Genomic DNA, 14,525 nt, shown 5'->3' on the forward strand with positions numbered 1-14,525 from the left:
TCCTGGGCCTCCTCCCGGTGGGACGTGCCTGGAACACCTCCCGATGGAGGCATCCAGAAGGCATCCGGTATAGATACCCAAGCCACCTTAACTGGCTCCCATAGATGTGGAGGAGCAGCGGCTCTACACCGAGCCCCTCCCGGGTGGCCGAGCTCCTCACCCTATCTCTAAGGGAGTGCCCGGCCACCCTACGGAGGAAGCTCATTTCAGCCGCTTGTATCCAGGATCTCGTTCTTTCAGTCATGACCCAAAGTTCATGGCCATAGGTGAGGGTAGGAATGTAGACCGACTGGTAAATCGAGAGCTTCGCTTTTCAGCTCAGCTCTCTTTTCTGACCTGTTCTATCCGGAAGAGATGCTACTTATAAAACTATCCAAGACTTGAGTCCAGTAATCTGTCCTGTCTCTGCATACTTCCACATGACCCGTCTAAAGTCTGTTAAAGGCGCCAATGCACAGAGCTCCTGATGTGCATTCCCTTTGAGATACTCAAACCAGACAAACTGCTCTCCACAACTACACCTTAAATTCTAATCTATGTAGACCACAAGGAGGGTTGTTGACAAAGGCCACACTGGCCAAGTCCAGCCTGCACTGGGAACAAGCTTGACTTTGTACCAAGAATGCCAACATAATTATTACAATGGCTATACCCCGGTTTGGTCATGCCCTCAGAAGCCTCCCAACACCCCAAACCCTTATACAACACTATTTCAGAGAAATTAAGGGTGGAATTGTACTCTGCTGCCCTTACGCATGTGCCTCTTAAGTTACGAGAGCATACCTTAACCTGTTGTACAATGACCAATGGTTTTGGCGTTTCTTTGGGTTTTACTGCCAAGCTAACAGCCTTGCGTATATGGTCTTGTTCCTTTTTAAAGAGCAAATTTAGTGTATAAACTAATTTTGGAAAAGTATACCTGTTAGACTGAATTACAAATAATAATATTTTCTACAGTCTCACAAACCTTCCTTTCTTAGGCATTTTATTTCACAACATTAAAGAGCTCTATTTACAAATACAAAAACCTGGCCCAAATTTGCACCCACAGAAGCCAGTACAAAACACTGGTTCTGCTTTCACTGTGTCTAAATGTACAGTTTAACAATTAAGCTTGACATCCAATGTCTTTTTAATCTGGAACAATCCAAAAAATATTGTTTGAGTTTTCCTCTGTCCTATTAAGGCGAGCACACTCATTATTCACACCTAAGTAGCTGAGTCTGTGTAATCACAACGCCAGAGAACAGAAAAGCAAATAAATTTGGATTTATTGTAAAAGCAGCTACCAGCCTCTACCATTCAGCTCATTATATGAGAATAACAGATTTTCCTTTGCTTCCTTTATATTGAGGATACATAAATTCACTGGTGATTACATAACAAGAGGATACCAAAAAGCGCAACATGATAGATTTATCCCTCTGATGGAGAGGTAGCTTCCTCTCTCCCACCCATCAACTGTAATTGCTTTCCAGGCTTGAGCAGGAAAGAGCCTGGAGCTGTGTTATGTTTGGTGGGAGCAGAATGCACCAAAGATAAGTGGGAATCCAAAAGTATGCTCCAATTGGGACCACTGTGGCGGAACCAAATCCCTATTCTCTCCTGTTCAGGCAAAAGTGAGCATTAGTAATCTAAAAGGGTTTCTGTTCAAAAATAAAACGAGCCGACACCGACGGCTCTTTCTGTTTTGTAATGTAAGGTGGTTCAAAGACAGCCCTCACACAAATGCAAGCACACAAAGTGCAGACTTTAGCGTTGGTTCACATGAGCTGACAGAGTCGTCGAGCATAAAGGTCTAACTGGTGAGGGGTTTTTTGTTTCACCATCCAGCTGCTGAAAAGCTCAATCCTAATGAGCGGTAAAAAATGACTGCTGCTGGAGGAAAAAAAGAGATGTAGCTGTCAGAGATGAAATATTAAAAATCTCAGTTCTCCAGCTGTCACCATGGCTTCGGTTCTTAGAAGGATGCCTTGTCATGTTTCCTTGGCACAGATAGGTTCCAACTCAAACCTTCCAGCAAAGTGTACCAAGTCAGGGAGAATTTGCAGCCTCGAAATGTCTAAAAGTGACTCTAACCAAGGCTTCAGCTGAAGAATATCTCCCTTTTTTTTATTCTTGATTCCATCTCAGTGGGATTTTCAGCAGCTGTTCACAGAAGAGAAAGCACAGAGACATTTTTGATCTACTTTCAGTAAAGATGAGACTTATCTGAAACATTGTGAAAAAGGTTAAAGCCTAACACCTGAACATTTAATTTTTAATTTCCACCTAAAATCAACATCCAAAACATTTTACCTTTCAACCCAGTACTATGGGGTCTATAAGAAACTGTCTTTTTGAAGTACAGATCTTTTATGCCCAGTAAGTTTCTTCCAAATAAGGATAAAAGCCTGCTTTTTAGCAACAATTCACCAGCTAATACAAACAGCTGAACCTCACTTTTACCAAATGTAATGCAAATCAACAGCAGAGTCCAACTTTTGAACTTCAGTTGTTAAAAAACATTTTTAGATCAAATAAAAAGTGTAATTTTACCTATCAATTTCAGCTTCTTTCACTCCTTTGTGCTAAGTAACAAAGCATAGCATGCTAATGTTGGACCACTTGTTGCTGAATATTGGACTACTTGCACAGACACCAGGCCTCCTGATGCTTGCGGCCATTTTGTATCCAGGACAGTCCGCTCCTCCATATCCCGTCAAGCATCACGACTGTTATGACGGGGCGTCCCAAGTCTGACATCACAAGACGCTATATAGGAAGGCGGACATTTTAAAAACTGGCTTTCAGCTGGCAATTTTGACAAGGTTACCACGCAACTGGAGCGTCCTCTGAGAAGAAGAGATCCCACGTGGAGCCTTCATTTATTTCTCTCTCTCGTTGGCCAACGAACAATTCATAACTGAGGTTTCTGGACTAGGAAGGCCAGAAATTTCACTTTGCCGATCGAAGACGTGAGTTTAACACGTAACTAAAACACGGAGTTCGAGGAAACGAACCGCCATCGTGTTTCATCCCTAGTCGACTGCTGATGGTCAGATCCTATTTTTTTCCTTTTCGTCAAGAAGACCAAAGGACGGGACTGACCGCTCTTGGAGTGTAACTGCGGACGCGCACAACGCTTCACCCCCCCCCCCCCCCCCCCCCCCCCCCCCCCCCCCCCCCCCCCCCCCCTTGCTTATTGAAACTTTGATGTGTTATGTTGATATCTGGAGCCGCCGCGTTCCTAGATCTGCTTGTGTTTCACCATCTGAGAGTCAACGCAACCCAAGTTAGAATCCTTTGTGCGCAGGAGTTGGGGGGAAGTTTCATGATCAGGACATCACTGAGTACAGTTGGAGCTGCGCTCCCCCCCACTCTCCACTCACCACCACACCTTGTCGTCATATTCTCAATTGTGCCACAAATGCTGGTTGATTCAACACCCACTGCTGTTTTCTTTATTTTTATTTTTGCTTAGTTAGATGTGTTACCCTTGTTATGTAGAATTTTGCATGTTGAGTAGGTGAAGATTAATAAATATTCACATAGATAAAGAGAGAACGTTTTGTGTTCATTGTGTGCGAAAGTGATTCGTCAGTCAAGATAAGGTTAAAGTTCCACACGTTTCGGCAGAAACGGTCGATTAAACAGTGACATCTCCAGCAACAGTTATTAATTATTATGGAGTATTTAACGGTTGTAATTGTCAAAGGCGTTGAGCCACAATTACAACACCAGAAACATCTCTGGTCTCGATTCATAAATGAGGATTTTGGTTAAGAAGTTGATTTTGTCAGATTATGATTTGTAATTATAATTATTGATCAATAATCATAAACCCAACACTAAAAACAGACATGCTGATAACAGATGCTAACGTTCCAGTGTTAGCATGTTTTCTTTTAAAGACGAACCATTTTAAAGGTAACATCGCTTCTTTTAGTTAATGAATGTACTTGCTGACAAAGAGTTATATCATGTACTGTAGCTGTATGGTTTACGGCAGGCAGGTAAAGTCAAAAGCTACAATACCGAAGACACTGCAACAGTAGAATGGTCAAGAACTGAAACAACATAATGCAACAACAAGACAGGGCTAATCTGGAAACATAGACATAGAGAATATGGCAAACTAACAACTCCAAAACAACCTACCAGCTGCCTGACAGGGCAAACAGCAAACAGGTAGAGATTTGAAATAGTGAACGGAGAAAATCCAGACTGAAAACAACACCCAGACAACAATATACTGCAGACAAGGTCTGAACAAAGTGCAGAAAACCAATGAAGAGGAAAAAATAAAACCAAGTTTTTAAACCCAAGCTTATGGGAATAATGAATGGAGTAGCCCACTGTTTAAAGCTTCAAATCGCCACTCAATTCTAATACATTGCTTCAGAAAATGCAGACTTTCTTTCAGAAAGTGGAAGAGTAAAAGACAAGATAAAGAGCTGGGCCTAAAACCACTAACTCCAGCAGATGAACAGTATCAGACTGCCAAATTGACATGGGACCTTAATTTTTTGTATGCAAAGTTTTCAAATCTTTCGGAAGCATTCGCTGTTGCTGCAAAGGTATTTTTTGTCTCAAGCTGTGTGAATTAGAATTTGTAACAGATTTAACCAAATAAACGGGAAAAAAACTGTCTTTTTTGGCAGATTGTTGGTTGTAAAGGGACTAAAGATCTAAATTAAATCAGTTTATTGCAAAATTGTCTAAACAATTAGAGCTAACGATGAATAAGTCTGTCTGTTGAGAGAAAAGTGAACTTTCCTGACCTCTGTCCTCCTGCTTGAATTCAGCATCATGTGGGAACAATGGCTGGCACATTATAGCTTAGCAGATAAATCTTCCACCTGTCAGCATCTGAGTTTCCCTGTGTGAAATGCATTTGCAAGGTTTTAATGAGAAACCAGAAAACAAAAAGAAAAAACACAACCTCACAGTTGCAAAAGAGGTTCAAGGTTTTCCTTCTAATCAAATGAAAACCATCATTGTGAGTCAGGAACAACAAGCAACATTTGTTAATCTCCTGCCCCACATTGAGGTGCCCCTCCTGTTTGACAAGAATCCTCTTTTACTCTGAATCCACCTGACTTTCTGTTTGGGAATCTGCATGATTTCAGTGTCAGGGTGGCAATCAGAGGAAGAAGCTCACACATCTCCAATGAGAGACAGGCAGGAGCGCTTTTTTCTGCACTTCTTCTCCTCAGTGAGAGAATAAAAAACAAGATAGGACTAAAAGAATGGAGGCACCGTTGGGATTTCACACTATCTTTCACTCATGTGTCGATGTCTTTCCCCTCCTTCACTCTCGTCTCATTCTCTAAGGCTGAACCTTTTCTGACTCCTGTATTCCCTTTTATCACCCTCTCCTTTCTGTACCCTTCCTCATCTTTGTCCTCCTCTCCCATTCTCCTTGCCCTTCTTCTGAAAGAGTTTCTCCATCCCCTTCATCTCCAGCCTAACTTTTTCTTCTTATCTCGTCTCTTTCCTTCACAGCACCCGTCCAGGCCTACCAATATTGCTCCATAAGTAGAAAGAAATTACCCTTCATTCTGACCTAAATCAAACATGCCACACTAAAAATATTGAGCCCGGAAATCTTTATGGATTTTCACAAGCAAGAATAAGGCCCAGATGGTGGAGGAAAAGTATTTTAAATTCCTGACAAATACAGGGTTGGAGTCTGCAGGAAGCATACTGCCTTTCCGACAGTTTCTGAGTTGTGACGGGTTTAATACTTTTGTGGAGGATAAACTAAAGCAGTCAAAGGCTGACTGGCATCGCACCCCTGCATGCCGACTGGCTTATATCTCAGATAGATCAATATACCACAGAGGTCAGGCAGCAAAGAGGAAGACAAATGGTCAAGTGAGGGGATTTTTCTAAACACTGATCATTCAGTGCTGCAGGAGAACAAAAATGAGATAAGGATGATGACTTTTACAAGCCATGTGGTATCATACAGAGGGTGCAGACCTCAGAACTGGAAGGGGCTGTACAGCAACATTCAGGAGTGCAGAAATGCATCCATATCATCAAAGCATTGATTAAAGAAAATATGTAGGGTGATAAAATAGCTCATGTGAAGAAGTGTAAACGATCTGCAGAGGAGCCATGACCCCCTAATGATGTCCCCCGTCACCAAAATGCCAATAAGCTAAGAGCGGAAAGAAAGAAAAAAATAAATCTGTGGTTTACTTATGATGCTCCGCTGCCGCGGTTTACTAGAGGAAAATCAATTCTCATCCACAGCTGCGCTCAGTGACGCATCACAGACAAATCCTCATCAAATCAAAACACACATGGTCACTGAGTATTGGCTTTTCAAGCTGAGCAAAAAGCGTTCTGTGCAACGTCTTATAATATGACAGCAGGGACTTAATTCACATTTCTCTATCACATCGTCTAACATGTGGAAGATCTGTGTGACTGGAGAGAAACGATGGACTCACCTTTGAAGCACAAATTAGTCAGATTTATTTTTCATTGATAATCCAAAATTTATACAGATGCATCAAGCAAAGGTAAAATTTTACAATGTTTGGAATTGCTTTAAACCAACAAAGATGTAAAGGCGGAAGTGGATGTGTAGTTGAAACCATATATTTACATACAGTACACTTTATAAAGAGGAAATACGTGAACCATTTTCTCTCACTGTCTATCTTTAAATCAAGCTAAAGATTTCCTGTTTCAACACAATTGTTTCTCGTAACTTGACACCAAAATAGTTAAAAAAACAATCTTTTTAGCATTTTTTAAAATTACTTTCTACAAAGCCAAAAGCCTATGATAAGATTGCTTCACCTTTAAAGACATGATGATGTTATGGTTTGTCAGATTCTGAGCCAAGTCCATTGGAGGTACACCTGTGAAGGGATTTTAAGGAAACACCTAAAGTACACCGTTTGTCTTGTGTGACATCATGAAATAAATCAGAGGAAATTAGCCAAAATATCAGGAAGAGAACTGGAGAATAATTAGGGCTTTTTCACCAATGTGGTTCCTGAGCTTAACCAGGACTGGTGCTAGAGCCAGTTTCTAACTGGTTCTGTAGAACAAATTTGCTTTGCCACAAGTGGTACTTGTTTAAAACAGTCTTAATCATCTGCACCAGCATTGCTGGAAACCAGGAATTAAATGCAACTTGTAAGCTTCATGAACAAAACCTAGCAACATTAAAAGATCAACATTGTAAAAGAACTTGGTTAGAAAATGATTTTTACAGATTTAATGGAAAATAATCATTGGTGAGCGAAGCTGTAAATTGATTGTAAATGGATAACATCAAAATAAAGTTTGACATGATAGGAGAGAGTTGTTCTGAAGCATTTTCGACTTTTTTTGTTGAAGCAAATAATTTAAACTTTTTATTTGTTTGTTAAAAACAGATCAAGGCAGATGAAAAAACAAAGTCCAAAGTTTTAAATAAGGGTGCCAACAATGTTTTACCAGTTGCTTCTAGCTCTTTCTTCATTTTTAGGGCCAGAATCTGCAGCAATCATTCACTCATTTCCAGCAAATTCACGCCAGAGCGAGTAATAGTCTGAGAACCCCAAAACCTCCATCTTGTTCTAAAACTTTCGACTGGTACTATAGACGAATGGGTGAATAACAAGCAGCACTTGAGGGCATGCTGAAAGGGAAAAGAAAAACGGTACTGTAATGGCTCAGTCAAAGTCCTGACCTAAACCAGACTGAAATGCTGTGGTGGTATGTTGAGAGGTCCGTGCAGAAACATGTCTACAAATCCTCCACATCAGTCTGGTTCTACATGATATTAGTTTAGTTTAGTTTTATTTCAGTTTAGTTTATTTATATAGCGCCAATTCACAACACATGTTGTCTCAAGGCACTTCACAAAAGTCAGGTACATACATTCCAATTAATCCTAACCATTGAACAGTGCAGTTAGATTCAGCTACTTATTCAAATTGGATAAAAAGTTTTTCTGTCTAAGGAAACCCAGCAGATTGCATCCAGTCAGTGACTTGCAGCATTCCCTTCTCCTGGATGAGCATGTAGAGACAGTGGACGGTCACTGGCGTTGACTTTGCAGCAATCTCTCATACTGAGCATGCATGTAACAACAGTGGAGAGGAAAAACTCCCTTTTAACAGAAAGAAAGCTCCAGCAGAACCAGACTCAGTGTGAGCGGCCATATTACATTTTATCACACCCTTATACACAAAACCTTAGAGTACAGAGAGGTGGTACCTGCCATAAATTACTGCTGACTTATTGGTTGAGTCAGGGTAACATAACGTTACCTGAATCACCAAAAGAAATTAAAAAATAACTGCCGTACCGCATCTCTTCCAGGAAAGCAACCACGACTGAAACCATAATGTGTGTTTATGTGCTGAAAATTGTCTCTTTGACAGAAGCAACACCAATCTCCCCTTTCTAAATCCTTTTTTTGGTTGACTTATTTTTCAAGCTGCTTAAAAAAGTTTTGATGTTCCAGAGAAGTTAGTGGAAAGCTGAATAAAAGGTTTCTTATAGATAAAGTGAAAGTGCATAAATTACAGGCAGGTTAGCCTCATTTTACCCAGAAAACCTGTTGCCTTAACCTTTCATGCAATGTTAAAATTTGTTGGTTTCTGTTTCACATTTTTCTTTTAGATCCTCCTTATACATTTGTAAATGCAAGGTTAAGTGCCTATTGAGGCCACCTGTTTTTTAACTAAGTCGAAGGTCATTTACCCTCCAGGTTATGTTTTCTGATGTTCAGGAACGTGTCAACTTGCAAATCTCTGCAGCCGACATACTCTCATGCTGTTAATTTTCTGTAATCGGTACAGCAACAGCCTCCTGTAAGTGCACACAGTTGCTGTCCAATTACTCAAATGCAAATGACATAATCTGATGATAAATGTCTTCCAGAAGCCAGCAAATTTCCCTGAGGCAGAGAAGGCACCAAGAAATAAGCTGTGGTGTCCACAGTCCCGCCACAGCTGGCTTACAAAACGGGCCAACTAGAAACCAGACCAGGGACCTGAGAACCACATAAGTGACTTTCATGTAGAGCCAGTCAAAAAGCTACAGATATTCAAAGGGACGGCAGGGGATGCAAAGTGGCAGCAGAGACTACAAAAGGACACTGGGATGCAAAATTACTATGGGGAGAAAACTAAGAAAAGACACAAGAATAGGCAGATTGATAACGTGACCACACAATGATAAAAAGAGACAGTGGCAAGAAAACAAATGCATTAGGGATGCTTAATTATTTTCGGAGCAAATCAAGATGTTAATAACATGCAAGATCATGGATTGATGCAAAACTGTGGAGAAATTACAATATGAACAAAGACAAAGAAAGAACAATGGAGAAAACATAATTTAGATTTGAAGAAAACAAAAGGAGCCACACAGAAATTTCAAAATATCACAAACGGAAAATACTGCTTATAATTGAGGGATGCAAAATAAATAATCAGAATATAAAAAGAGACAAATACAAACGTTTACTGAAATGGACATGGAATATTTGAAGGTGCTGAAGGTGGTGAAGATGCCAAGCTGCAATGCCAAAGCAAATTTTCTGGGGTTTTTCAGGGGCACCAAATGGCTGAAGAGAGGCATAAAATGGCCGCAAATAAAAGCAAAATCACCTCAGAAAGGAAAAAATAACACTAAAGTATGTAAATTGTCCAAAGTGAGATAAAAAATTGAATTGAAAGAATGCAAAAAGGCTACAGAGAGACATGAAAAACCAGAAAAAGATACAAAAGGTTACTTGAAATTGTAAAATGACTGTAGGTACATTTAAAAACAGTATTTGGAGGATGTCAAATAATCGCAAAAAGACAAATGAAGTGTGACTTTTGATTGATTCAAATGGCTAAATTGACCCAACACAGATGAAGAAGAAATTATGATAGAAAGGAAAGACAGACAATATGGAGGATGTGAAATGCCATACTGCCATAAAAATTTAAAATATTTAAAGAATGGCAACACAGAGAAGTAGTATCAGAAGGTGAGCAAATGCAAAACAGCAAAAACAAATCCAATCACAACAAAGAGATACCAAATGACAAGAAATATAAAAGACTACAGAAAAATGACTGACGAGACATGAAATATAGGATCTGAAGAATGCTAAATTACCATAAAGACGTCTTAAAGTATCACACGTGAAAGATATTAGTATTTAGAGATGTAAATATAACAGACATAAAAAAGCCTTAAAATGCCAACATGTACATGTAAAATGTTTAGAGAGATTTAAAATATTTTTTAAAGTTGCAAAATGACTGCAGTGAAATGGAAAAATAACATTGGAAGCATGCAAAATGGCCACAGAGAGATGCAAAATTACAAGAAACCTGAAGAAGAACAATGTTTGTTGTAATGAATTTGAATTTGTCCTATATCTATAGAGGGAAGTGAAATGACAAGCAAATCATAATAGAAGATTCAGAGTCAACAGAACGGCATATTGTCCAAATTGTTGCCTCAATAAGCCTTCACCTTATGAGCAGGTAGGTCTGCTTTACTTGCAGAGCCTTTGCTCCCTGCTACTCACATTGATTGTTTTCTCCTGGCTTAGTATATAGGTGGAAGTCAGTACCCTCCTCTCCCCACCAGTGACGTCAGGGTTCATCTTGCTGAGATTCCCCTGGGTTTATCAATTAGAGTGGAAGACTGCAGCCAAGGATTTCATTTGCAGCCTAAACTGTTATTAGCAACGACAGGTGGGTGAGTATTGAGTGTGGCGCAACACTGCTGGAGAAAATTGTGATAAACGACAGAGAGGAGACTCTCCGTCTCTAAAAAGGAGAGCAAATAGATGACTGGTGGACAGCAATAAGGGAGTGTTTTCATGTTTGAGGGGGGGGAAGAACTGGTGTCCTAATGGAGGAAATGTGAAACCAACTTCACTTTCAAAAAGGCTCTGGCACCTACTTTGGAGTGCATTAGATGCACATTCAGAGCTTTTCATCCCTCTGAATCACCGAAGAGATAGGAAGCACCCACATCTGCCTACCTTATGGTCGATGATGCCGATGTATCCCTGGAGGGTCGGCAGGTGAGGTTTCGTCGCACTGACGGAGGCTTCTGGGGGCTGCTGCAGATGTTCATGTTGTTGTATGCGGGTGTTGTTAGTGTCCCTGGAAGGACTGCTGAAATTCCCGTTGTACACGAGGAACAAGCTGGCACACATGAGGAGAACGAGAAGCACAGCTATCCCATGGCGCTGAAACAAAGATGCAAGCAGATGCAGACAAATTAGCCCTGCTGAACTTGAACTAGATATGCATTTGAAGCAATGGTGTCTAATGTCAGTCCTCAAAGCATGGGGTCCTGCACATGTTATCTGGTTCGACACACCTGAAGCTAACGAAGGGTTCATTACCAGACCTCTGGGGAAAATGAAGAGATGCTGAGAAGATAATTTAACCGTTTGAATGAGCTGTGTTGAAGCAGGGAGTCAACTGAGACACACCGGGCACTGACTCTTGAGGACTGGAGTTGGACACCACTGACTTAAAGGGATAGTTTAGATATTTTTTATGTAAGGATGTGTGAAAATATTGCCCATAATATTTCTGCCTGCAGTAAAGAGATGCCATGGTTTAGTGACTGTCTATAAAAGTCAGTATATTCAGAGCAGCTGTAGGTTAACAGTTACTGTGAGGCTTAGAATTATTCATACCCCAGGCTGATTTAGGTTTAAATAGATCCTTTTGTTTGACCCACATGTTTCTTCTGACTGGTAGTAATATTAATGTTTTGGAGCGACTCGGAGTACCAACTGGAATATGGCAGAGAATCTGTGGAGGGAGCTTACGATGAGGGTGATGGGAAGGAGGCTTTTCCCTGCTCAAAGACTTGAAGCTCATCAACCTAAGACAAATCATCAATTCCCCAGTGGAAACATGCAAAAAAAAAGATGCTCAGCAGTTGTAAAAAGGGTTTAATTGCTCTAATATCAATATAAACTTTCCACTAAATATTAAGAAGGGTGTAAAACATTCTTGTCTGACACTTTAATAAAATGCATATAAAAGCAGACTTTCTTTCAAAACTGATCCATCCTCCTAAATTGTTTTATCTTTTCTGACGCCCCTGTCTCATTTTCTATCAGAAAAAAGCTTTAGTTGAAGGAAAATAATTGAATCTAAATCCGAGTTAAGAATAGTTTGGGGTTTAACCTTTTATATACTCCTACTACTACTGGAATGGTGCTGCTCTTGAATACAATTAAAAACATCGTAGCTGTTATTTCGGGTATTTTTACCTTTACAAAAGTCAGAGAGTGAAGTCAGAAGTGACTGAATGCATTAGGCTGCAACTTCATGCCTCCATTTGTCTCGACTGCTGCTGCCATTTCTCATTCTCTGCCTGCGTCAGACTCCCATACAGACAGTATGAGAAGGAGTATGAGCCATCAATTTTTATTGTTACCTTTAAAGCAAAGAGGAAGACGTTCCAGTGACGTTTAAAGTAAGGGGAACAAGGCAAGCATTATTAAGAGGTTCTTACAGAGACAGGTATGTGTGTCACTGTCTGACTAGCTGTTATCCTTCCACTGCTCTGAGGTATTATTTACTTTTTAACAACTTCCCTGCAATATAACATCTTTCTACTACAGCTAGTCGGGGGCGCCTACAGAAAGTTTCATAAGGTGTTGTCAAACGGGGGCAACTAATAATCTTGGGGTGGTAGACCAATGCCAAAAGCCAAAAAACACAATTTCCGGAGTTTTATTTAGTTACGTTGCTGAGGTAGAACTGGAAATTTATGTCACATCCAAACACTAAACTCTGATACTGTTGGGATTTTTTAAATGACACAATAGTCAAAGTTCATGCATTCAAGTACTAATATTTTATTGATTTTCCAATGAGCATGGACCTGATTTCAACATTAAAGCCACATGTCAACCTCATTTATCAGTCAAGAACAAGACACTTTCTCCAGATTAGACTAAGGAAAACTAACAGATCTATAAGGGTCAAAAATGGCAGAAAGTATAAATAAAAACTCCAAGACTGCTTTGTTTGATTTATGAATGCAGTTCATCCTTTTTTCTGTTGTGAGATTGCTGTGACAACATCGCTGTGCAGAAAAAGACTGTATGTTTGTTTTATTTACAGGTATAGGGCCAGGAATGAGTGGCAGACATTCAAATCAGGTACAATGAAGGACACAAAAAAGAAATCATATGGATATAAATAAAAGGTACAGAGGCACAACATAATGACCAGCATCGACACATACATCGATGACTATCTCATCTTACGCTTTGTTTATGCATCCAACCCATCAACTGTGAGGAGCATTTGGGGACAAGAAGATTTCCTTGAAGCTTCAGATATCCTTCCCTCTAACAGATGCCATAATAAAAAGAATATCAGCGTTGGTCACTTTAATCTGTCAGTGATCATAATGTTATACCTAATTGGTGTACAGAAAGGCTGTCATTTTAATTCCCGCATAAATTTTGTCCATTAGGATCATGACGGAGAACAGAGTTCACAGGGGTGGGCCATCCTTGGTTGCGCCACTGGTTCAGTAATTTAAAAAAAATCCAGCCTGCTGTGATTTAAGCCGATTTACCTACATAGCACTGCAATTATTACCATGAATAAAGTTCTGAAAATGATATTTATCATTTCATGCATGTATTTTTCTGTCTAGGTACTTCAAGTAATAAAAAAAAAAGATAAAGTAAAAGTTAAAACATTTTCTATGAAATCACATCAAATCCCACATGCAGCAACTGACTTTTACTTTTTCAAAATAAAAATCTGCCTACAAATGTCCAAAAACTAAAGACCTGTCGCACTTGTTAAAAAGAAAACTGAAATATTTGCATGAAACGGTGGATATGAGACCAGCGCGCTGTGGTCCACGCTGTGGCGGAGCTTAGTGCCAAACAGCGCGCACAGCTGGATTCCCCATTGTTCAGGTCCTCTAATCTCCTGATCCGACATCATTGTAAACACAGCCGCGGTGCAATGTGGCGATGTGATCTGGGCGCACTCGAAGGAATCTTTTAACGAAAAGAAAGCACAGGAACAGTTGTCTGTTTGGGACTGCGCGGCAGAAACATTTACCATAGGTGTCTTCATTTTGCTGCGCGGTGTCTTATCGCTGCGGCTCAGTGCGTCTGACTCCACTTTCTGCTCTCATGGTCCGGACTCCTCTGCGCACATCCCCTCTCCTTGGCTTCACTACGGTCCAGATCCCAGCCTGTTTCTGAGCGTGAGTGTGTCCAGACAGGAGTCCAGGCGCTATTGATACAGAGAGGAGACCGCGGCGACAGATGTTCGCTGTACTGTACATCTGCTGGGTCTTAACGCCGCCCGGCTTCCGGGGGCTGGAGGAGGCGCAGCGGTGAGGAAGGAGCTCCATCAGGGCTCCCTGCGCCACAACTTTTTTTTATCCAGGAGCGGAGGGGGGGGGGGGGGGGGGGGGGGGACAACGTCACAGTTTGGAGGTACAGTGGATATAAAACGTCTACACACCCCTCATAAAATGCCAGGTTTTGGTGATGTGACAAATGATGTAACAAACTT

At 40.6% G+C, this 14,525-nt stretch overlaps 1 protein-coding gene and 1 long non-coding RNA gene across 2 annotated transcripts in view; one reads left to right on the plus strand and one right to left on the minus strand.

Annotated features, from left to right (window-relative positions):
- LOC124870687 overlaps positions 1-14,055 on the plus strand; it is a 59,233-nt gene extending 45,178 nt beyond the window's left edge. Inside the window, exon 3 of the long non-coding RNA XR_007038864.1 lies at positions 13,101-14,055. This is a non-coding gene — a long non-coding RNA (uncharacterized LOC124870687). The remainder of the gene's footprint in view (positions 1-13,100) is intronic.
- Positions 1-14,313, minus strand: part of st6galnac5a (ST6 (alpha-N-acetyl-neuraminyl-2,3-beta-galactosyl-1,3)-N-acetylgalactosaminide alpha-2,6-sialyltransferase 5a) — an 87,956-nt gene extending 73,643 nt beyond the window's left edge. Inside the window, exons 1-2 of the mRNA XM_047369511.1 lie at positions 14,064-14,313; positions 10,988-11,197 (exon numbers count right to left, since the gene is read on the minus strand). Coding sequence (XP_047225467.1) covers positions 10,988-11,197; positions 14,064-14,078 — 225 coding nt within the window. The 5' untranslated portion in view covers positions 14,079-14,313. The remainder of the gene's footprint in view (positions 1-10,987; positions 11,198-14,063) is intronic.
- Positions 14,314-14,525: the final 212 nt, after the last annotated feature.

This window comes from Girardinichthys multiradiatus, chromosome 6 (genome assembly GCF_021462225.1).
Source record: "Girardinichthys multiradiatus isolate DD_20200921_A chromosome 6, DD_fGirMul_XY1, whole genome shotgun sequence".
Taxonomy (NCBI): Eukaryota; Metazoa; Chordata; class Actinopteri; order Cyprinodontiformes; family Goodeidae; genus Girardinichthys; species Girardinichthys multiradiatus.